The sequence below is a fragment of the Columba livia genome, chromosome 15, assembly GCF_036013475.1.
Source record: "Columba livia isolate bColLiv1 breed racing homer chromosome 15, bColLiv1.pat.W.v2, whole genome shotgun sequence".
Classification (NCBI taxonomy): Eukaryota; Metazoa; Chordata; class Aves; order Columbiformes; family Columbidae; genus Columba; species Columba livia.
The window spans coordinates 7,968,059-7,992,131 of NC_088616.1; the positions used below are offsets into that span (position 1 = coordinate 7,968,059).

General features: G+C 48.9%; 1 protein-coding gene across 5 annotated transcripts in view; it reads left to right on the plus strand.

The window, feature by feature from the left end:
* RAB11FIP3 (RAB11 family interacting protein 3) overlaps positions 1–24,073 on the plus strand; it is a 75,194-nt gene that overhangs the window by 19,171 nt on the left and 31,950 nt on the right. For 4 of the 5 annotated variants that reach the window (XM_065030949.1, XM_065030951.1, XM_065030950.1 and 1 more), the window contains exons 2-3: positions 2,162–2,255; positions 17,541–17,632. In XM_065030949.1, the coding sequence (XP_064887021.1) occupies positions 2,162–2,255; positions 17,541–17,632 (186 nt within the window). Of the gene's footprint in view, positions 1–2,161; positions 2,256–17,368; positions 17,433–17,540; positions 17,633–24,073 lie in introns of those variants that run through there. The other variant, XM_065030952.1, reaches the window with a different exon arrangement.

Sequence of the window (24,073 nt, forward strand, 5' to 3'; positions counted from 1 at the left end):
CTGCTGAGTGTCAGTGGTGATGGGGCTGTTGTCTCGATCAGGGTTCCTTTTAAGCCTGGTCAGCAAATACAGACACATTTGGATCAGCACAGACCATGGGCTTGAGCTTCATCAGTTGTGTGGCTTTTGTTTGTTTGCATCTATAATGTCAGGGTTGTGAAGTTTCAAGAAGCATTTTCACTCATTTCGCCCTGCCCACTGCTTAATTTAAATACATAGGTGGCTCTTTTGCATAAGGAAAGCACTTGTCCAGCTGCCCTGTCTCTTTTGAAGGCAACGAGGGCTGGAAGCTGCTAGTGCTGCCGCAGCGTGGCGAGTGGCCCGGCCCACGTGTCCTGTGTGTCACATCGTGGCTGGATCTTTACAGAAACTGTACTTCAGAGTGTGTCATGATAATCACTTACAGGCTTATCAAGTGTGATTAAATGTCACTTGCATTTCTGTTATCTATATACACAGATAACAAATTAAGCTACAGCTTTTGAACTCAAAGAAGCTGCCAGATGCGTTAACTGGAACTGACACATTCCTGAGAGTTGTTTTTATTAGTCTGAAATACCTTTGTTTAGCAGACGAGAAGCCTGACTCGTCCAAGTCAATGTGTGCCATGTGAGTTCAGCAGTTTTGTTATCTGTCTACTGAAAAGGTTCCCCAGAAAAATGGAAAAGATGCTTGCGTTACACCATTGTGGATGGAGAGAAGATAAACTGGCAGGCAAGCCTGGGCCATGCAGGGCTTGGGGTTTCTCTTGTGGTGGCCCCAGAGAGGCACAGCCAAGGGATTTCTATGGTCTCGGCCCTGTGGTGACGGCTGCTGCGGGGAGGTGGGATGCCCAGAGCAGAGCCCTGTCCTGCCTCCCATGTGGACACACAGGGGAACAGCTCTGGGCCTGTCGCAGATGTGATTTTCATGTATAAACGCAGACCTGGGTTTAAGAAAAACAAAACGGAAAGCCAGCAAACCAGCTCCGCTGATGATGATGAGCTGGGCAGCTCTGAGCACCACAGCTGGGCTTGATCACCCTCTGCACCCTTAGATAAGTCTCCTCTGGGATGAGAGGTTTCCTTCCCTGGGAGGAGAGCTTTGGTGAGTCACCGTCGTTTTCTCCAAGATCAAACCAAAACCAAGAGATTGCCCAAGTGAGTCAAAAGCCAACTGGTTGTGCTCATGAGAGCTGAACAAATGCAGTGCTGCAGAGCGCCTGAAGCCTTCCTCCTGTGCGTCAGCTGAGGAGGAGGAGGAGAGGTCCATGTGTTTGGCAGAGTGAGGGCAGCCTTTGAGTACGAGCTGATTGTACAATTCCCTCTTCCATCTCCTACACCCTGCTTCCTCCTGGGCTTGTTTCTGAGCTGAAGGATCTGGCTCTAAAATATATGAACGTGCCTCAGTATCTCTTAAAATGAGGGTCTGCATTTTTTTTAAAGGAGAAAAAATTACGTATTGGCTTAGCTTGAGAAGCATCAGTGGTATAAAGGGTTTTCTGAAGGGAAGGCTTGTGGCATCCTGGAAGGAAGAAACCAAATGCACCTTTTAGAAGGCTTTTTTCGGACCTGGAGGAATGACTTTGGTTTTGCCTTCAACCTGTAGCCTGTTCTGCTTGGAGTGCCCAGATGAATCTCACCAGGTCTCGCGAGTGTCCCTTGTTCTACACGTGTGCCCGTGCCGGCACCGCGTTCTAATCCTCGCCAGCTGACGTGATTCCTTCCCCCTTGGGCACTGTCTAATTGTGAAAATGTTTCAATTGTATGGCCTCAATTTGTAGTGTGGAGCAGTTCATTATCACTGAATCCTCTTAATTGGGCCCTCCTACTGGGCAGCCTATTACTGATTTTTCCCAATTAAGATAGGACCTCTTTAAAAAACATAAAAATAAACAAATCCCTGGCAGAGAAGTACCAGGTTGCAAGAAATACTGACTTAACCTACGTTTCAAAACTGAGCAATAGTCTCAGCACCAGCCAAGTATTAATTAACTAAGTACTGATGATTTATGTTCTCTTCACACAGAATGGCTGCAGTTTGGTGTCAGTTTAAGAAATTAAAAGTATGAGCTCAATTTTTTTTCTCGTAAGGAGGAAAAAGCTGTTACTAGGTGTTTCTCCAATGGAAGATGCTGCTTCCCTAAAGGACTCTGTGGGTAACTCTGCTTTTGTGGTTGCAGGTAAAGGACCTAACAAAGTACCTCGATCCGAGCGGACTTGGAGTCATCAGTTTCGAAGATTTCCATCGGGGGATCAGAGCTATCAAAAATGGAGGTGAGTTTGCTTCTGTGAGGACAGGAAGACACCACACGTAGTGCCACGGGGGTTAACTGAGCTGAGAAATCGCTTGATGAAAACAAACTGGATTTGTTTTTCTGGAAGTCACTACTCTGCAGGGGGTGGAGAGCAAGGGGAAGAGGTTGGGTGCATTTAGTAATAGAATTGAAAAAGGCGGTATAGCAGTTGTGGTGGTGATTGTATGTTTTCTTGTTTATCAGGAAAGTTCCTTCTTAAAGGTATATTGGAAACAGAAGAGCCATTGAGGGAAAGTCCTTTCTGGCTTGGTGTCTGTTCTTGCCTGTGGTTTTGTGGGGGTTTGTGGCTCTGACAGAGAAGCAACTCTTGGCTGACATGCTGCTGGAGATGTCTGTCTGTCTGCTACAGACTGTAACATCTTCCAAACACTGGGTGTTAATGCATTTGCCCTTACTCAAACTCTTTGGAGGATCAGTGTGCCTGGATGATTTCTAGCAAGAAGCCCATTAAACAAGAGCTTTAAACTCACGGACTGGTAGGGAATCTTTAAACAGGTTCCCAAAGCGCGCCCGTGACAATGCCTGTGTTGCTCTTGATGGGCTTGCTGCAAGTGCTTCCAGAGCAGTATCTTGGTGAAATGTGAAGTATCTTTCTGGCTGGTTGGCATTTGAACTCTTTTGCTGGGTTTTTCAATTTGGGATTCATCTCTAGTATAAGAGTTAGAGGATCCTTTTGGGGCAAGCTTGTTGTTAAGGATGGGGTCTGAAAAATACTGGAAGCCTCATGCTGAGCAGATGTAATTTTATCTGTGAAAACATGAGTTATCACACACGTTAATCAGTTCTGTTTACAGTAGTGCTTGTCTTAAACTTCAGCATTGCTTTCATGCAGCAATGAACCTGCAGCATGTTGTCAGCCCTGCACACTGAGCGTGTTTCTGAGCACCGAGACAAGCAAAGATGTGGACAGACTAATTGACTATTCCTGTACAAACTGTGTTGTTTCATGAGTAGTAAACCCTCCAAGGAGAAGTGACTTGTGTTCTTCTGTCAGTCGTCCATCTCTCCTGCTCCTCCCTCCCACTCCTCAGCTTCTTTGTGCTCAAGATCGTGGTGTTTTATGGCAGCTCTGAAGTTCTCATGGCTGGTGTAGCTTGATGGTGCAGCTGATTCCTAGTGCTCATGATACAGGAGGAAATGCAGCATGCTATTAATTTGTAATAAATTGCTATTGGAGTAGAGCGTGTTTGTGAAAGCTCTGGCTTATATTTCTCTTCAATAATTCATTGCTCTAGTATTGTGTTATATTACTTGAATAGAAAAAGCCGATCCAGATAAAGCTTTTAGGATCCCTATTTATTAAACCTGAAAGAGATTGATATGTATTTACTACAGTGGTTATGAAAGGCAGAGCTCTCCAACATTGCATGGCATTAAACAGTTATAAAAGAAACCCAGGGAAGGACACAGAGAGCATTCCTCTGAGTCTTACCAGCTGAGCACTTGCTCACGTTGAAGTGATCTTGAGGATTTGCTGCTGCTGTTGAGACAATCAATATTGATCATCTCTTTGGAAAGAAAGAAGAGGTTGCGCTTGCTGCTGGGTGTCCCTTTTAACAAGATTTTTTTTAATTAGGTGGATCTATTTTTAGCCAGATATCATTCTGTTGTGCTTCCCCACACTCTGTTATTCTTTGGTCAGTTGCTGAAGTGAGACCTGGTGCAAGCTTGTACTTTGCGGTGGCTGTTTAATGTAGGGAAGAGTTTCTTTCTGAATATGCTCTGCTTTTCTTTCCCTCTCCTCTCCCTGCTCTCTTGGAGACTCTCCATAGAATAGCTGTGACTTTACTCGAGCTCTTATGGCCTGTCTTGGCAAACTGAAGGTGCAGTTACAAAACTAGCAGAACTTGCATAGTCAGCTGCTTTTCTTACAACTGCTTTCGTGTTCAGTTGGCCTTTCCATCCAGGGAGGATACTAAACTCCTCGGTCCTATTCCTGTGCCAGCTGTTTGGGGTACGTTCCTGCTGGCTGAGGAACATGCTGATCTGGGGCTCCTCGAGCTCGACTTCAGTGCAGAGGAAAGCACCAGTTAACCACTCAGCACTGCAAGCCACAATGCTGCCACAAAACAGTTCTGATCTGCCTGCTGCTGTAATCTTCTGTCTAGCCAGGTAATGTTAGTCTTGGGAGGGAAAGAAGTAGAATGACTTGCATGCTGCAGAAACTGCATTTGAGACTTCAGTGAGAGTCTTTAGCCTGTTGTGGCTGCCTTCTACCCTTACCAAAGAGAAGGCTTAACAGGCAAACGTGGTTCTTGTCTGTGTATATATATATATATATATGTATCTATCTGTGTGTGCTGCATGGGTTTGATTGCCATTAGAGTGCTGTGTTGGGTGCTGGAGTCTGGGGGGCCCTGGGGTCTCCCCTCTGCAGGAGCTGGTGAGCCCACAGCTCTTGGGTGTTTGGGCTCAGCTCTCAGGCCCAGCTCCAAGCATTTGTCAGGAGCAGGCTGGTGTGGGCACCTGTGGGCACAGGCTCATGTGGAGACTTGGGGGGAGTGCCTGGCTTTGGGCACCAGAAGGCAGGCTCAGAGGCACTGCTGGGAAAGATTTGGCTCCTCGCACCCTGCTGTGTTCCAGCTGTTCTTGCTCATGGGGTGGTGTGGTTGCTGGGTCACCCTTGTCCTTCCCCTGCTCCCTGAAGTGAACGGTCTGAAGTAAACTTTTAAAAGTTTATGTGAATGGTCCCTGGATGACTGGCCAGTTCTGCAACATGTGAATAGCAAAGCAGAGGGGGAAGCTGCAGATCAAACTTTGGCAGTGAGTCAGGGATGATAAATAACTCTGAAAAGTGAAATTTTAGCTGATAATGTAGTGAAGGCAGTAATAATACTGATTTGAAGGAGCAGAATGTGTTATAGAGCGTGCTTAAAGGAGCCAGATAAAGTCTGTAACGCCTGTGGAATCCACAGCCAGAGGAAAACCTGGTGCACTTGGCTGCCGTCAGTGAGATCCAAAAGGACGTCTTTCTAGTCATCCTGCAGGGGAAAAGAAATGGGGAGCCAGCATGGCTGCTGCGCTCATCGTGCTTAGGAGCTGCAGCTCAGGAGGGATCTTCTCTGGAAGAAACAGGTCTGAGGGACTGCGTGCAAGTCACTTAGTAAACTCAGACCAGGAGCATGGTTTCTGTCTATTTGTATGTCAAGGAGCTGAACATGGAACAGAGGGTAGTGAGAAGGTGTCTATAATTTGAAACCAAGGTGCCTGGACCAAAGAGCAGCTCTGGTCTGCTGCATGTTGGATGCAGGAACTGCTGGAGGGGGAGTTAGTTGGCAAACATGAAGTCTGGGCAGGATCAGCCACAGCTGGATGCAAACAAACAACAGGGCTTGTGCTTACAAGCAGATTCCTTTCTTTGTCAGGGTACTTAAAAACCTTTTAAGCTTCAGATAGTTGTTCTACAGGCCTCTCAACATCCAATAGGACATATTTAACATCTCTTCTTCGTAGCAGAACAAAGCTTTTACTGGAACTCGAAAGCAGCAATTAAACAGTTGTGTAACTCACACATGCTCTGAACACCTGTAACATCTGTCTTCCAAAACAATAAAAAGCCCACTAGGAATGAGGTCTCTGCAGGTACCCACCTGCATGCAGGGGAATTGCTGTTTGTGTCAGTTCAAATACCAGCAGCGTTGGGCAGGGCAAGGTGCATTCCTGGAGCTCATGGCCTTGTCTGTCCCTTTGCTTTGGCTTCTGATCCCTGAACAAAGGGGCCCCTGTGCACTGAGAGCAGACGCTGCATCCACTGAGAAATAGATGTGTTCATGAGTTTAAGGGAGAGCCTGAAATAGTCAAATCTTTTTTTTTTTTTTTTTTTCCTTTTTAAATGCTTCAACTAAAAGCTCTTTGGATGTGGGAAGATGGAAAATACAACTCCAGAGCCAACACCCAAACCTGGAATCTATAACCGTATAACCGAGCTCCTGTTTGCAGGGACGGCGAGCTGCTGGCAGGAGCTGGGGGGCAGGAGAGGGGGAGACCCCGGCAATGCCGGCTTCGGGGGCCACTGGGTCAGGAGTTGGCTGCTGTGCTGAATGAAGGAGCTGAGCTCAGTGGAGATACCCTGGTGGGGCTGAACAAGAGGCGTTCAGCAGGAGGAGTGTGTTCAGCTCAGCAAAGGCTTTTGATGGGTTTCCAAACGACAGCTGAAGGGAAAAGCAGGGAGCTGCAGAGCCAGGCAAGCTGGGGTGGATGCAGAACAGCAAATAAAGGGCTGGCTGGTGGTCTGGGCTTTGGCGGCGCATGGCCCGTCTGCTGCAAAAGAGCCTCTGTAAAAGCACCGTGCCATTGCTAATTGGAACTGGCAGCAGCATGAACTCGAGTCGGCCAGAGTCTTTGCGGGGCTGTGTCACTTGGTTCCTGAGCACAGCCCTGGGAGGATTGTGAGGGGATCCTCAGAGCAGAGGCTGCAGTTGCTGCAACTGGCATTTCATGTCCTGAAACGGTTGGTGTGCTCCTGGTAGCTGAATGCTAATTTGGGAATTTCCTGAAAGAAAAGCACATATCCAGCCCTCCTGCTAGATGAAGGCTGTGAATGATAACATCTTAAAAGCTTACATCCAAGAGAGGCCTGCACATCAGTTCTCAAACCCCGATCTGAGCCGTTCCCCCCATGTTGCTCGCCCCACGTGCAGGTCATGCTCTGCAGCACTGCTGCAAGGGGGGCAGCAATGGGCCCCGCTCCTGCGGCTGCGCTGCCAGCATCTCGGAGAGTCTCTGGGTCAGAATGTGCTCAGATGACATCTCTGGGTGCCTTGAGCCACTTAGTGCTTGTGTGAGTTGCTACATAACACGCGGTGGCTCTGAATTAGTTTGCGGAGAGCCAGGCTGGCTGCTGCCCTGGTGACATGGATCTGCTGTGGCTCTGCAGAGCGTTTGAAGGTGCAGAGTGTATTGGATATCTGGCTCCGTCTGGTAACATAAACCACTGTTTGTCTTGTGTGTAGCTTTTTCCCCCCCGTAGGATCTGCATTGCAGATAGCTTTTGCTATGCGAAATGAAAGCTTTCCTTGCACAGGGATAATTCCAGAAGCCAAAGCTAACATTCCCTTATACTCTCCCAATCCAGTAATAATTTCTGAGGCTGTGTTTGTGTGCATCTTCAGTGGTCTCTCTTCCAGATTGATGCTGGAAATATGGCAATATTTGCAATAGGCTACTGCTGACATCTATAAGCACGCTTTCTCAGTGGGGGTACCCAGGCCCAATTTAATATTCAAGGCTTTTGCTTTTTAAAAGGAAAGGCTTCACTGAAGCTTAGCAGATGGAAGGAGAGCTTGTGTGCTTGTTTGACTAAACTCGGTGAGTATCTGGCACTGGTATGAGCACTTCCTACGTTCTCATCAGATCTGCTGATCTCTTTATTCATGCGGCATTGCTGCAGTGAAGACTTTCTCATTGCTTTTGCCTGTTCCTAACCCTGGCTACACCATCGCGCATTAGGGAGACAGCTCATTTGATGGCTGAAGGTAGGACAGATGCCTCTTTGTGTACAGCTGTTGTTCAGGGAACGTGACTACCATGAATGGGAAATCAAGACTGATTCATGAGCAAGAATAAAATCAAAATTGTTCTGATTATGTCTTCTGCATTTTTTTGCATTACATTGTGCTCTGCTTTGGCAAATATATATATGTATGTACTATATGTACTGCTTGTTGAAATAATTAAAGGAGTGAAGACTTGCATGTCATTTTAAAATTGATATGTATACTTGAAAAAAAAAATCCCCTGCTGTTCTTTGTAGTGCTGTCTTAGTAGATCAGAGTTTTCCTCATCCCTGTAGTGCAGAGGGATGCTCGTAGCACTATTACTGCACTTATGAAGTTTGGAGTCCACGTGATCATCATCTGTGACCCCTTCTGCTAGGGACAGAAGCAGCCAAGCCGTTCTTGGAAGTACTGAACTTGGTTGTTGATTGTGTTTTGGTTTGGTTTGGTTTTCTCCTTCTCCTTGAAATAGCAGTGCTTAAACACCCTTGTCTTGGAAACCTCTGGGCCTGCCCATGAGAATGTGAGGGCTCTCTGAGTCTGTGTAACTCTCCCTGCTCACAGAGGATGAGGAATTAGGAGCATAAGTGCTAGTCAGTGATGGGGCGAGCTGCTTTGGTGGTGTCCTGCTGTCGAAATGGCCTGTACTGCTGTGGAGCGAGCCGCGGGTTGTGTGGCTGGAGGGTGAGGATGCTCCTTGGCTCCCCCACAGCTGGTGTGGGGCAGGGAGCAGCTCCGGTGCCCCTGGGACAGCAGCGGAGAGGTGGGAGGTCAGTGCATGGCACTTCTGGTGCTCACGCTCATCCTCTGTGTATTGGAAAGTAATGGAAGTATTGGAATACTTTCACATTGGAAGGGATAACTCCAAACTGGCTCAACTGGGAGGAAGGATATTTTCTACTTAAAAGCAAAACCAGGAACAAAACCACCACCCGCAAAACTGTTTATCGCCAGTCATGCAGCTGCCAGGATTCAGCAAGGGTAATTCTGACTACAAACTTTCCCCGCATTAGCGTAAGCAGGAAGATTTGGATGAATAGGAGTAGCTGCTTGTTCCCCTTCAAAGTAGGAGCAGTGGTTGGGGAGATGCTTCTCAGCTGCCAAGCTCTGGAGCAGCCATGAGCAGAACCGCAGAGCCCACATCGCCCGCAAGCTCTTTTAAGTCACTATTTATTTCTGCTATAATATGCTACAGAAAGGACTTGAATGGAGATGCAGGGCGGGGGGGGCACTTTTGGCTCACCACGGCTTTTTGCGGTTTTCATTTCTCTTCTAATTTACGCAAACAGTTTTATTCATGTTTGTAACTTGGCAGCTGGGTGAGGGGTTACACCAGGGACGTGGCTGGCCCGCTCGGCGTGCGCCATGCCTGAGCAGGGAGCGCGTCTTCCCAAAAACAGCCTGGCAGATGACACGCTGCATTGACCTACTTTCGGGAGGCACGCGGAAGTGTTGGAGAAGCTGTGTCCGTGGGCCTCCTCGCAGCTCTGGGCTGAGAACGGTGGGGAATTACTCCAACGCGCTGCCGTAAAGCTGCCGCTAAGGCTCAGCAGCCCCGGGGAACAGGAGATTGGCACGAGTATCCTCACTATTTTGAGAATTCTTTCTTTATGATTATTTTGAGGTATACACCAGAGAAATCTTGCTATGTCTGGTCACTGTCACGGAGTGTAAGAGACTGCAGGTCCAAAACCCACACGCAGTCCAAGGGAAATCTAGTCCATAGCACTGCAAAGCTGCCCATCGCTCACCATGGCGAGCAGCTGGCCTGGGATCATCTGCCCACAGCACCACCATTTCCAAACCATTCCTTGTGAGGGGAAAGTGTTACTGCATAACCAGATTTCTTGCAAATCATAGCAAATTAGAGTAGAAGGGTTGGCCAGGGACTTCCCTGCGTCCTCATGAAGGACAACTGGTGGTAGCTGTTTAGGGCCTCAGACCGTAACCTAAGCCTGATAAAGGCAAGCTAGAGTGAGTTTAAATTGCAAATTAAAGGCCTAAATTTGGCAGTAAAAAAAAAACCTAATTTCTCTGCCCAGAGAGAAGAAAAAGCACTGCAGGAACTACCTGTTTTTTTGGGGACATGGTCAATATAAAAACAGAGAGCAGTGTTTTATTAGAGCCTAGGAGCAATTCTTAGTGCACTCTCTTCTACAGAGATGATAATGACTGAAAAACAAACAATGGCAACTTCTGTTAGAAAATAGACATTTCTCATCATCCATCTGCTGTCTCAGTGTTTTTTCATCATATGTTTTATTTTCTCTGTTGGGAGAATGCTGTTCTGTTCCACATCTGCTGCTACTAATACTTTCGGGAGACTGGGCTGGCCTGTGGTTTGGGGAGTGCGTGGGAGGAGGTTGGGCTGGGCTGGACGCCCCAGATGGGTGGTGGTGGTGGTTTCGGTCCTGCCTGGTTTGATTGTTGGCTCTGGAAAGGGGGTTTATTAATGTTCTGCTTAACCCAGGAAGCTGGGGAATGTCTCCTCCATTGTCACCAGAAATGTCTGGCCAGAGATCAGGTAGGGTTGGCTTCCTGAGCTTAGGTAAATTAAGTAGTCTGTGTTCCTGCCTCTGCACCAGCAGGCAAAACAGATCTGTCGGACCATTTCTCGTTAGGAATCCAGTCAATCTGGTGTTACAAATGAAGGGATAGTTACTCACCTATGGCTTTTACTCCTCCAATGAGCCCCATTCAGCTCTCATGGCCTGGAGGCTCATGACTGTGCAGTGAGTGTTCCCATGTGACACCTTGACAGGTTGATGTGGCAAAAGCTTGTTTCTTCTGAGTGTTTCCTGGTCTCGCTCTTAGACAGGAGAGGCTGCGTGTGAAGTGGCTTTGCCGGGAAATTGGTGCCAGTTGCAGAGCTGCCGGGTTGGGCTGTGATGGGCGCGCAGCAGGCGAGCTGGCTCTGCTGAGCATCCCCTGGTGCTGTGACAGACCACAGCTTGCTCCATCTTGAGCCCGTTTCACCTGTACCAAGCAATGTCTCCTCCTGGGTTGGTGCACGTGTCCCTTGGACATCTTTCTCCTTGATGACCTTTTGGTCTTTTCCAAGCGCACACAGTCTGACTGCTCCTGTAAATCTGTCTTGCCACTGGGCAGCTTCTTTCTTCTTCAGATTGGAAAGGCTACTGCTAATGAGGTGACCAGTGCTGAGTTCACTGATGAGAGATTCACAGGATGGCAGTGAAGGACTCGTGTCACCCTTTGCAGCATGCTTGGGGAAGCTCAGTTAGGATGGTCTGTTTCCATAGTTGCATGCAGTCTTTCAAGAGGTCCTGACTCATTCTCTTCACAGAAAATGGAATAAAGCTGTTGACTGCAAAGTCCAGCTTTGTTTCCCAAAATAAAGTTATTGCAAATAGAACCTAGAGTGAAGGAGATGGCGGACATCAGGTCTCTTTGCCAGGGCAACTTGTGCTATTTTGGAGGCTCAGTCTCTTGGCCTTTTTTCTGCTGGTACGTCATGAAGTGGCTCTGAACCACTTGTCGGTGGCCACAGGCCTGCTCCTCGTTTTCCACACCTCCAGCAGCGAGCCTTTGCTCCAGGCTGACACAAGTCCGGAGGAATTTGGGCTGCTCTTGATAACTAGCACACACTGAAAGATGGCTCAAATTGCTGATAATTAAAACCAAGGACTCATATGTTAAACTCAATACCAAATCCCACATGTGTTAGCAGTGGCTTCCTGACCCTGGTCCATTGCTGCTGCGGAGGCAGCAATGCTCACCTGGTCTCCGAGGTAAAGTGAAGGCAGCTAGATTTATGCTTCCAAAGTGCTTGGATACGATGAAGTTAATTCTTTTTATTATGTCTTTGGATGGTATGTCTAAACAAAGCTTGAGGGCCTGCGCTGTGTGGAGAGGATCAAAAGGAATACGCGATAAGAACCAATCCATGAGTAATGATATTCAGGAAATGCAGGACTGCTAAAGCACATTAACTGAGAGTGGCTCGGATGAGGGTTGTGTAAGCAACCTTAATTCTGACACTGCCTCCTTGGGAGCCTGAGCTTGCTACTCTGTTATTCTGTTTGTGTAGTTTTTGGTTGTAAAATTATAGTCTTCAGTAAGTGCTCCTGGCCCATTGTCTCGTCTTCGGAGGAACCAGCGGGTTGAGTTAGAGGGAAAACAGCAGAAAGCTCCTCTTTCCAGCTCTGATCAGTGCCACCGTTTTGTGTGTGAACATCACATTATAAATGTACTCCTGGAAAGCAAAAGGCTGGATGGTTGGGCTGGTGCTGGCTTTATCCTGCAGTGACTAGCACCACATGGGTGCTGGAGCTTCAGGGAAAGCACAAGACCTCTGGAAATACTGGACAGTGGCTTCCCCACTGTTTCTCTGCTTTGAATGTAAGAGCCTCCTAAATGCGTGTATTTTTTTTTTTAATGCTTGCTGTGTGTCTTTTCCCACCTCATTTTCAAACAGTGTGCCCAGTAAAGGAGGTCACTTTATACCAGTTGTCCTTTCTTAAGCCAATCATAACTTCATCTTACCATTTCTGAGTGTCTGCTTTGTTTTGTGCCGTTCATGCAGGTTCCTAGCCTTATTCCTGCGTTGAATAATTTGGGCCTGTTAGCTGCACATAATCCATACTGTTTGAATCACTTTGAGTTTGTGGCTCCGTGGCTTGCAGCAGTATGTACAGTGTGTGTTGGCAGATGACTTAAATACTTCTGAAAGGCTCTGTTTTTCTAGGTCATTCCTATATGAAGCTGATAAAACTGGCTCTGTTTCTGACCGGTGTGTCACTACTGTACCCACAGCTCTTGACTCAAGGTGCCTTTTTACTGAAGTCTTGTCTTCTCAAAGCAGTTTTTAGAATCTATTTCAGGAGCCTTCTGTACCCTGGGAATTCTGTTCCCATAGCTCTACTCTCTGTTGGATTTCCTGAAGAGCTCAGGTTGCTATTACAGGTCCAAGCCCTTTTGAAGCACCGCAGTTCTGCTGTCAGCACGAGGTGGTGGAGATGGTGCATCTGCAGGGGCTCGGTGGGCGTTCATACCTGCAAAGAGCCCAGGACCTGTCTGCTTGTCCTCTGGCTGTGTGCACACCGTACGTCCAGGAGGAATTTCCATGTGGCTGCGTGGCTGCTCTTGGCACTGCTGCTCTTCTGAGCTGGCCAGTGGCCCTGAACGCTCAGTGGACACTGGATGGAGGTTGTCCTTGGCTTGCGGGCTGCAGAAAGGACATGAGCAAATGCTCCATCAGTGGGCGAGAGTGTGTTTGGGCAGAGATGGTCCTCACCAGAAGCTGTACACAGCAGTGTTTGGGCAATGACTTTTTGAAATGCTGGGAGGAATGAGGGCATCTTCAGAGGAAGGCTCAGGATTGAGCACAGAGGCATAAGCCAGCAAGAAACAGGGCAGCACTGGGGAAAGCAGAAAATCAAATGCCTGGGGGAAAAGAAGAGGCTGTGGCTGACTGGTCAGTGCTGGACTCAAGGCAAAATTTGTATGATGGCATATCTGCATCTCCCAAGTGAGTGGTGTGGTTGGTGCAGTGAGCCTGGAAGGTGGCGATCACAGTGGGGTTTGAATGAGAACATGCTGGCCAACCAGAGCTGCAAGGCGGGGACGGGAAAAGGTGTCAAAGGGATGCAGCAGATATCTCACAGGAGACTTAATCTGCCTTTTACTTATTTTTTTTTTTTTCCCCCAAAGTTACCATAGTTTCACTGTATGATATAGTACACATGCCTGCTTTTACTGGTTACAATTACTTCTGTAAATTCTCCGTCAGCCACATTTCTCTGATAAAACTGTGCTGCTGCAATAGTTCCACTGAAGCTTTATCCAGATGCCTGGTACCCTGCCTGCATGTTCCAGTCAAATAAATTAGTGCAATTAATTTTGGAAAAAGACCTAGCATATAGCTTTGCAGGGAGCTTGCTGAGCAGTAAGGCTCCCTGGAGGGTCTCTTGGAGTCAGATTTTTTTTTAGCTCTGAGATTTTTGTCTGTGCATGATGTAATGGGACTAACAGTGGGAGTGATGGATAGAGCTGAAACCACAGGAGAAAGCTGGTTATGGGAACTCAGGTGTGAGGACAGACAGCAGTCCCTAATGATGTCTGCATCTTGGGGTAAAAGCTGTGATTTTGAGCAGTGCTGGAAAGAGGTCATCCCATGCATGCTGACCACATCAGCTCTTGAAGAGAAGGAAGGAAAGAGGTCAAATGCAATCAGGGGTGGGTGTAAGGTATGAACAAAAGCTTTATGGTGCAAGGGGCATGGAGAAGGAGGTGTGAAGGAGAGTAGAGCATCAGCTGGGCTTTGGCTTTGAGGTCCAAGGGGGAGAGCAGAGGGAATTTGTGCTTATGGTGTGCGGCTGGAGCAGGGTTGTGTGGTGCTACAACTGGTGGCCCATGGCCTGCGCTGTTCGTGGTGCGGTAGGGGGACAGTGAGCAGAGCCCTCCTGTTCTGACCACATTCCTCTTTCTGCACCCACAGGATGGTGCTCCTCACATGGGGAGGGCCTGTTGAGCAGCAGAGGTCTCTTGGGGGATTTTTTTTGGCTCTTTTGGACAGGAATTTGAAAGCTTAATGCAGCCTATTGTGCTGGAAGACTTTGCAGGCAAGCTCTCCATGGCAACTCTCCCTATACGCAAAGCACCATATGGCTTTTTCGGAGGGGGAGTGAATGAATAGAGTAGAAAAGTCAACCTTTGTTTGTGCTGGTGTTTGTCTTTGCACTCTGACGTGGAGCACAGGGAGGTGGAAACACGTGGTGCTGTCTCCTGGGCATGGCTTCTGCTGGCCATGCTACCAACAAGGGTGCAGGTGACCTCTCAGATGGTCTTTCCTTGCTTTTTACAGAGGAGCTTGCTGCAAAAATAAACCCTGCCTGCACAGAGACCCCCTCTTTGGACTGGGTGCTCTGCAGACAGATGGAGCAACCAGTCTCATGTTTGCCCTTACACCAACAAACACCTGAAGGGCTGGGGAGGCTCCAGGAGCCCTTGGTTTGCACAAGAGCTCTCCAGGAGGCAGCTGATATTGGGGAGCTGTTTGTGTGTTGTCTGCCCACGCCTTATACCCTCGCTTTTGAAGGGAACTGGAAGCTTTTGCTTGACTGTAAATCCTCCCTTTTCAAGTGTCTTTGGAAGGAACAAGCGGAATAAATATCTTTATCTGTGTCTGTAGAAAAGCAGGAAGCTTTTGTGTGTCTACTTGGAGGGGGAGGAAAGTAAATGATACAGGAATAAGCAGAAGGAAGCAGCCTGTGCCTGGCTCTGCCGTTTTGGGGGTGCTCTGTGGTTCCCGGGGCTGCTGCGGGTGCCACCAGCAGCACTGTGGATGGCCCTGCAGGGTGGCGCCGGTGAGGCTGGCCGGGTGCCTGGCTGTACCCAGCAGAGGTGCGAGATCAGGCAGCTGGAAGCGCTGGCAGCTGCCCAGCACCCAGCTGTTTGGCTGGAGTCCTGCCACTGCCTGTTTGGGGATGCAGATGTGCTGTGGATGAAGCATTTGTGCTGTGCTGGGGCATGCTCAGAGACTGCGGAGAGTGAAGCTGTCACTGTCACCAGGGCTCAGGCTGGGACAGCACCGGGACACTGTGCCTACAGCCTGTGTCCTGGGGAGTTCATCTGGCTCTGGGGGCGCTCCTGTGCACATCACAGGCACCCCTCTGGAGGTGCCTGTTTCCTGCATGCTGTGCTCTGTATTCAGGGAGATACATGGCTGTCTGTCCTCTCTGTTTTAATTATGTGACAGGGGTTGCCTAATTATGTGACAGTTGGGAGCACTGTTTGGTTTTCCCAGAAGTGGGCAAAGGGTCCTCTTGGTGACACCCACTCTCAGGTGGTGCCATGGCTTTGCCGCAAGCAGTTCACTCCCCCTGGCCCCTCAGTCCTCCCTGCTGTCAGCAAGGATGCTCACAAATTTTGGAATATGGACAAGGATAAACTATTGGGTAAACTCCTTCCAATTGCAGGCTCAGACCCACATGTGGAGCTGAGCAGGTGGGGACAAGGTAACATTTGAGGAGAGGGAGAGCACTGTCTGAAGATACCTCAATACTAAATGCATTTTTTATAGCAGGAGGTGGCCCAACGCTGCCTGGCCTTGAGCAGTGTGCTTGGGCAGCAGCGTTTCCACGTGTGTCTGGCTGCTTCACTCAGGGTTACACAGGCGCCCGGCAGCTGGAAGCACAGCTCACAGCAGCGCTGGTGCCGCGAGCCGGGAGAGCAGCGGGGATATTGGAGTCATAAATTGTGAACAAGGGCGCCTTTCAGCCCATGAAGCCGTGACCCTTCCATGTGCTTACTGTAGAGCACAGCATCGTATGCTGGGTTCTGGAAAAGCAATTTGGCTTATTCATGGCTTTGATTTACAGTCTAACCCTTGGGATACCTAGACCTGGGTTAGAGGAGGGCTTGTTTCTCAGTGCCACATGCTCAGTTTCTCCCACCCCTGTGGGCTGCTGGTACCCATTGGGTCAGTGGCTCCAGTATCTCGTTTATGCATTTGCATTTAACAGCTACCTCAAAGAGGCACTGAGGAGGGTTTTTGGGTGGAAGGGCTGTTGCTGCAAGCTCAACTCCTTCCTCTGTCCTGTGCGCTAATCCCTTGACTTTGTACCAGAGGTACAGATCCCTTAATGAAAAATGGCCTTTCTTCATATCTGGAGATAGACCCAAAGCAGGAGTGCTGGCTGTGGCTGTATAGGGAATGTGCCCCTCGAGGGAGGCTGCATACAATCCTGTCTGGGTGGCTGTACCACTCAGCTGCAGCCAAGCATTACATGCCTGTTCGGTGTGGACTCGAGCCTGGGAGCTTTTGGCTGCACTGCCCGCCTGCTGGGAAGCCACCAGCCTGAAGGACGCGGGGAGCAGACCCTGCTTTGTAGCCCTGCTCTCATCAGCCTCCAGCAGCCGTGAAAGGAAAGCCCATCCCTCTCCAAATCCAGGTGGCTGCTGAGCTTTCCTAGGAGCATTGACATAACGAGTCCCTCTGCCTGGCTGAGTTTATCAACATCAGACAAACCTAGTGCTGCAACGCTTGCAGCTCCAAGGCATGTGGGTTTGAGCCTGCTATTTATTTTAGGACTGCAGCATCTGATCTTGATTTGGTGTTTCCAGCCTGTGATCTAGGTCGTGTGCTGGATCAGGCATTAGCTGTTGCTTGAGGGACCACGGGGAATTTACGCTCCCTTCCTTGGTGGAAGGGCTTGGAGAAATGTCGATCCGCTCTGCTGCAGATGGGCTTTGGGGGTGGGAGGAGTAATATTTCCTTTTTATTTTTTAAGAAATCTCCTTGAAAACCTCCTATTTTCCTGTCCGACTGTGGGGATGGCTCCTGATGTGGCTGGCCACGGGAGGAGCAGTAGACGATAAAAGCTTCAGTGCAAGCTGCTTTCTCTGCGGTTCCCATGGTAGTTGGCTGTCACACATAGATCTAACGTATTCCCTGCCCACAGCAGGATTAAAGCCTTCTGGGAGAAGACTAAGAGGATGCAGGAAACAGACATAGGGAAGAAACCAGGAAAAGGAGCAGAAACCATGGCAGGGTAGGGATGAATGCAGGTGCAAGCCACCTAGAGGCAATGGGCCTCTAGCACCTCTGCCAGCTGCCTTCCAGCCCCGGTGGTGGTGGGATGCCTGGAAGCAGAGGTCCTTTCTGAAAGCTGAAGGCACTGGTGTGTGCACGAGCAAGTTCTTTTCCTTCTGCTGTCCTGTCTCTCTTCATTTGAGGGTGCGTGTTTCCTTTTGGTGATGTTTTTGTTTTTTTTTTTTTTCCTCTGCAGATCCTGACAGCCAGTTGTATGATATGGGATATACCCCTGAGGAGGAATCCCCACCCTGTCCTGATGAGTTTGACGACTTTGTCACGTTTGAGGTGAGTATAAGCACTGTTAACTCCTGCAAATGTCAGCTGTGTGCATGGAGGGTTTGGCTGGGGAAGAAGAGCATTCGCTGTGATGGGGCTCAGGGACGTTCAGCGTGTAGTACAGACGAATCCTTGGATTCTCTGTGGGTGACTGGCCCAGAGAATTTGCACCAAGCAGCTGGTGGTGTTTGCTTGAACAACAATTTTAATTTAAAAACCCCCAGCTAGTGCTGTCTTAGCGTGCAGAGTGCCAGAGCATGGTGCCCTCTGTGAAAGGGGAATCCTTTTTGTGGTGAAACACCAACAACAGGGGTAGGGTGCCTGCTGCTTTTGTGTTTGTCTTGTTGCTGGAGTTTCTGAGTTTGGAGAACCTGAGCCTGATTTTGAGATGTACCAACCAGGAGCCTACCGAAGAGGCGCAGCAGAGCAGTCGGACATTAGCACTTGGTGCTGTTGGGCCATTAAAGGCAGAGCAGAAGTCAAAAATGCATATATGTATTTTTTTGTTTGTTTCTCTCTGTTCTTGGGCTTATCTGACATGTATTGTTTGTGTTTTGGGGTTTGTGTGTTTGTTTGTTTCCCCTTATTAAATTTGTGGCCTCCATCCCTCCCTTCCTTTCTGTATTCCTTAGCACAGGAGCACACTGGACTAGCATCCCATATCTGCTCTCCCCAGCTAGGAAGGAGGCTGCAGCCATAGTGACCCATTGTCTGTGTTTGTGGGCTTTTGGGCTTTGCTTGGTTGCTTCCTTCACTCCTGCTGTGTGCCCTCCAGCCTGGAGCAGAAGGAACTGCAGGTGCTTTCAGAACAAAGGGCTGGCTGGCTCCCTAGTCCCATGTGGAGACTGAATAGCTTCCTTCTGCTTCTCCTTTTCCAAACTTTCCTCTTCGTTTTTTTGACTCTGATGTCTTGGTACTGTGGATGTTTTTATCACACAAATTGTCACCCACAAAGAGACTCCCAGCCTCCTTTATATTCACATGCAAATATACATGTCTTTGCTTTGTATAGTCTGTAATATGTTATTTTGGCCGTGTGACTTCTCGATAAAAGGCTCAAGCTGTTCTTTTGAGTTTTGTAGTGATAAACTGGGCATTGGGCAACTGGTCTTCCCCATATTAGCAAGAAGCACGGGTCCATCGCTTGAGATGGCTTGAAGCTCTCACTTTGACAACTCATGCCTGACAATCAACCAGGCCATCATCCCATTTCCCCACCAGGCGCATGTTTTCTCTTGAGCCAGCTCCCTGGCTCCTGCTCTTGATCAAGTGAACAGAATCGCACTGTCACCTGAGAAAGTCCCTTATTCTTAGGACTGCTCAGATGGACACAGCCTTAAGTGGTTGTGATCCTGGGTTCCTCCCCCAGAAGGCTTTCAAGGGCTTGCTGAATATTAGATTATTTTACCTTTTTGAAAGACAATTACAAAAGCCAGTTATAGCTGGATAGAAGGGGGACAGGAGGGCAGAAAAGGAGATGGCTTTTGTATTATTTTTCTGCTGGACTGAATGGTTTAGAGGTGTGACAGTCTGTGTCGCAGTGCTCGTGCAGGCAAGGGCTTTTGCTTTTTGCTTCTTAGACCTGCGTCAAGGGACAATCTTCTGAGATTCAGAGCAGGGATGTTTTCTAAGGGCTAATTTAGCATAGATGAGCTCTGTCAGTGCTGCAAGCTATTCTGGGCAGGAATACCAACAAGGCGGCTGTGTGCCCTGCTGGGATGAAATACTTCTGCTGCTGGGCCATCGTTCTCTTGAAACAACAAGGTGACCCAAAGGAAAAAGGTGATGAATTCTGAAATCTCCTTTTCAGAAAGATGTAAATGGATTCTTATACTGAATTCAGGATAATCATCTAAAGATCAGAGCTCTGGCAGTATCTTTGTTTAATATGCCGGGTAAGGACTACCTTTGTTGTCTTGGATACATGATTCAAAATAATTTCCAGCCTGCAAGGATTTTGTAGAGGTTCATCAAATGAGAACATGATTGAGAAATATCGTTCAGTGTTGTGAGTGTAAAAATAAATTGGTGTCTTGGGGCATGTGGTTTTTTGCTCTCATTCAGCTGAGCAGTGAGCTCCCAACATACGTTTTATTCCCCATGTCCTGTAGTGCTATACCTTGGAAAGCTTGAGCTGTTTCAGGGAGCAGGGAGGAGAGAAGCCGCTGTACGAAGCAGCCTGCTGGGAGCAGCAGATGAGTGTTTTTCACCAGAGCATGGTGCAGTCCTTACCTGGCAGAGCTGTCTGCTGGCGGGGCTCTGGCAGGTCCTTCTCCCGTAGGTGCAGCAGAAGCTGCTCCGGAAATGGTAAGATGGAAAACAGAATAAATGACCTTTCCAAATGTATATTCTACCTTGCTTGGATTCACCTGGAAGAGAGGAGGAGAGAGAACAACACCCTTCCAAAAGTAGAGGTTTTGCCTTTCCTCTGAGCAGACCTCCCACACCACCAAAAAGCAGTTTGTATTCTGAGATGTCTCTGCTTCAGACCTGGGAAGATGGTGCACAGCGAGCACACAGCTCTAAAACTTGCTGCTACGTGGGGCCACCAGGCAGCTAAATAGCTTCTGTAACATGACAGCTTCTTTCTCAGCCCCCAAAATGCAACTGCTGGGCTTCAGACAAGGGGTGAGCCCCTCTTGCTTTGGCAGGGCTGTGGGGTGAAGGAGCACAGCTAGCTTTTCACCTCTCATGTCACCTCAGAGGATGTTTGAAAGGTGAGCTGAAGGAAGGGTGCAGCGTTTACTGGGCCAGGGTGCCGAGGGTCATCGTGGTTGCTGGATTTGTACTATTGGCTCTTATCCCTGTTAAACAGCAAAAAATTGCGGTGGCTTGAGTGCTTGGCTCTTACAAGTGTTGGGGCCGTGACAGAGAGCTTTTCTCCTAAATGTTTGTTCAAACAAGTGTAAACAAGTGCTTTAAGCAGTTTAAATGAAAATGTCTTCTCTTTGTTAATAAGGTTGCTCTCTTCTTGGTGACTCATCTCCTCTTCTGGTGCCTGTCATCAGAGAGAGCTGAACATCTGCTGAAAACCCCGAGTACCCAGCACTGGTGTCTTTCAGCAAGCGTTTGTTCTACAGACTGAAGAATCAACACATGCGTCTTCTAGTAAAGGCATAAAAGCCTCTCAAAGGGGGCAAGGTCTGAATTTTGATGCTTTACGCAGGGAATGTTGGATACTTCCACAATTCAGCCACTGGTGTGGCTCCTGATGTGGTGCGGAGCTTCTGGCTCTTGTTGCACCTTGCCACGTCTGTCCAGCAGACAGGTCTGTCTCTTGAACTGTTTTCAAAGAGGATTTCTGTTTGCAGGGCTCTGCTGAGACAGCAGCTCACAGGGGTTTGGAAACGCTGGAGCCTGGGTTCATACAGCCATGTGGCTTCTTGTGCACCCAGCTGTGCTTGCAGGGGGCTCATCACGATCCCTAGAGCTTCGCTGTCAGGAGTGCAAGAGGAATTTCATCCCTGTCTTCCTGCCCCAGAGCAGGGAGAGCATCACCTCACTGAGGTTACCCACCTGCCTGCAGCCCCAGGGACTGTGTTTCTCCCTGCCCGTGGTGGACGTGTGACGGTTGCAGGGTGGGTGGTGACAAGTCTACTGCTTTTTATTTATGCAGGGAAACATCACTGATAAATAATGACAATGTTTTTACCTACCCTGCTTTGTAAAAGCTATATAAAGGGAGCCTCGAGCATATCTGTCCAGACCCCTGAGTCCTTGCCTGTTTTCCCCCAGGCTGGGCTAGTACAGCTTTGCTGGTGACTAACTAGAAGGTAGGATTTCTCCTTGCCTCCCCTGCAGGCTCCCATGAAGCTTGTGACTCAGTTCTGAGGTACACCGGCTTGTTTGCAATGCCTTGCAGTGGGGAAGGGGGTGAAAGTGAATTTGGAGTTAGCTTTGTTGGTGCCCCCTGTGCTTTGCCCTAGGACAAGGGCTCTCTGTCCCCTGTGCCCTGGCTCCTGGGAGCAAATGAGCCTGTTTGAGCAATGCAGAGCAAGAAGGCTGACTCTCAAAATGAAAGCAAGCCACAAAAATGTGGTGTGCTGCCAGAGTTAGGCTGGGATTGCCATGGAGATGTGCAACCTTCGTTGGGCTGGAGAAGAGGTAGAGCCGGTGCAAGGCTGTGCTCTGTAAAGGCTGACCGAGAGCACAGTAAATAGCACAAATCCCAATTTTATCCCTGGGAACTCATGCTTTGGGCCAGCAAGGTCGTAGGAAGGCCCTTTTTTGAGGTCTGCAAAGCAGGGCAGCCGAAACTCCTGCGGGTGAGAGGTGCGGTGCTGCGCGCCTTGCGCGGGGCTGTTGCCATCTGCTGGGCGGCTGCCGCGGCTCCTCAACAGCAGCCAGGAAGGTGCATCGCGCTGAGCTGCGGCAGCTGCGAGAGGAGTGATTGGCCTTCTTGGGACAGCGGCACTAACCAGGCACACAGCGATGCTCCCCGGGCATGCACCAGAGCACCCGGCAAGCCTTACCTCTCCTAGGCATGTCCCTTCTAGCTGAATGTTCTGCAGCAAGTTGTACAGCACAGTAGGAGTCACTCTGGGCAGTAAAATGGTCCTTGGTGAGGTCCCACATCTAGTTTTCTGAATTTTGGGAGGAGGGAATATTCCTGGCTTTTTCCAGACTGCCTGTCTGCAGGTGTAGCTGGTGGCTGCTGAAAGAACTGTTGCCTCTGTTAAAGCTGGAATTTCTTTTAATGTGGAGCAGTTGAATTTAATGCTTCTTGAAAGGCATAAGTCAGACTGAGGCAATTTAAATCCGCCTTGCTGGATTTTTCCAGCTACTCCAGCTTTCTGAGAAGTGGACTGAAGATGTGTAGGGTTCCAGCTGTGCACCGGTAATGCAGAAGCTGTTGCTGAGAGTATGTGGTGTCCCACAACTCGGGTGTGCAGGAGCCGTACCCTGGGGGCAGCAGCTATTGTTTCTCATGGCTTGTGTTTTGAAACGAGCTCATGTGGGGTGGTTGCACCAGTCTGCCCTACACTCACTGTCTCTACTCCAGGTAGCCCAGTGAACCTTTTGAGTCCCTCTTTCTTGTTAGACTCCTCTGGAAGTTATTTGTCTTCCCTGAAGGCAGAGGGAGCTGTGCCACCTGAGCATTTGGAGTACATGTTTTCTGCTTTGGCAGTGCACCTGCTTTGTGGTCCTTGGCAGTTTAGTGAGGTTTTCCTCCTCTGTCTCTCCATACCGCTGTTACCAGCAGGTGAGTGTCTGGTAGAGGCCGGCTGGTCTGAAAAGACAGAGTTAAGCTTTGCAGCCTTCAAAGGCAACCTGCCTCTAAGCTGAGCTGCCTGAGGGGCTCATGGCACCGGGGCTTACCTGGGGTTCAGCTCTCCAGCTCTGCCAGGGACACTGGGGACTGTTCCCTGGTCACCCTAACGCAAGTCTGAATGTCTGCAGTGCTTTGCCACGCTGGCACTGCTGTCCCACTGCGATGGGGATGGGAAGACTGCAGCTCTCTAGCCCTTGGCTCGGGCTTTCCTTACCAGTGCCATTCCCATGACTGGAAGGACTGTCCACAACAGGCTTCTCTGCACAGTGTTGACCCAAAAACATCGTCGTGTCCAAACAAAAGAAAATCACAAATCCCTCTCCAAGTCGCCTGCTGGAACTGGGGTTAATTTTGTCATCAACAGCTACTGCACTAAAAATCTCATAAGTGGCCAGCACTGCAGGGCTATGAAATGTTATGGATGCAGTTTTAGATCTGTTCATCTGTCTCCTGGGGAAGCACATAGAGCCCTGAGCAATGTCCCCTCTGTCCCCAAAGCCTTTCTGTTCCTCAGCACTGAGAGGCGAAGGGAGCTGCCCATCCTGTTCACACATGTGGAACATGTTTTTCACAGCAAACAAGTGAACAATCTGTATTACCTTTGTATGTATTAGACACAAGAAAATACAGTAGTTAAATTGCTAAAATTGCTGGACTAACTCCAAAATCAGTCCATGGTGACAACTTTGCAACAAGAAGCCTGAAAATACCAAGGAAATTCATATATTGTGTTGGCTCAGTACTGTTTAGAGGAAAGGACTGGAGTGTAAATCAGGCACAAATGTTCCTGAAGGCAGGACTGTAATTCGGCGTTATGGTGAGGAATTTCTTTTCTGGTCAGAAAACATAGTGTTTGGAGTGTTTGCCTTGTGCAAGATCGGTTGGAAGGAGTTTGGAAAAACAAAGACCTTGAAGCCTTATCTTGAACTGCAAGTGCAGTGCGTGGGACTGAGAAACGTGGGAGCTGGACGGCGGCTCAGCGGGCAGGGTGGCAGCGGCACTGGGAGGCTGCGAGCGGGACGAGCAGCCTTGGAAGGAAATGTGAGTTTGAAAAGTAAAGCTGGTGGTGGTTGGGCTTTGCTAATTATCTTTACTGTAGGGGTGTCTCACTTTGGGCTCATTGCAGCGGTGCCGGACCTTCCCTGAGGTTTTGCAGTGCACACAGAGGAGCTGGAAGA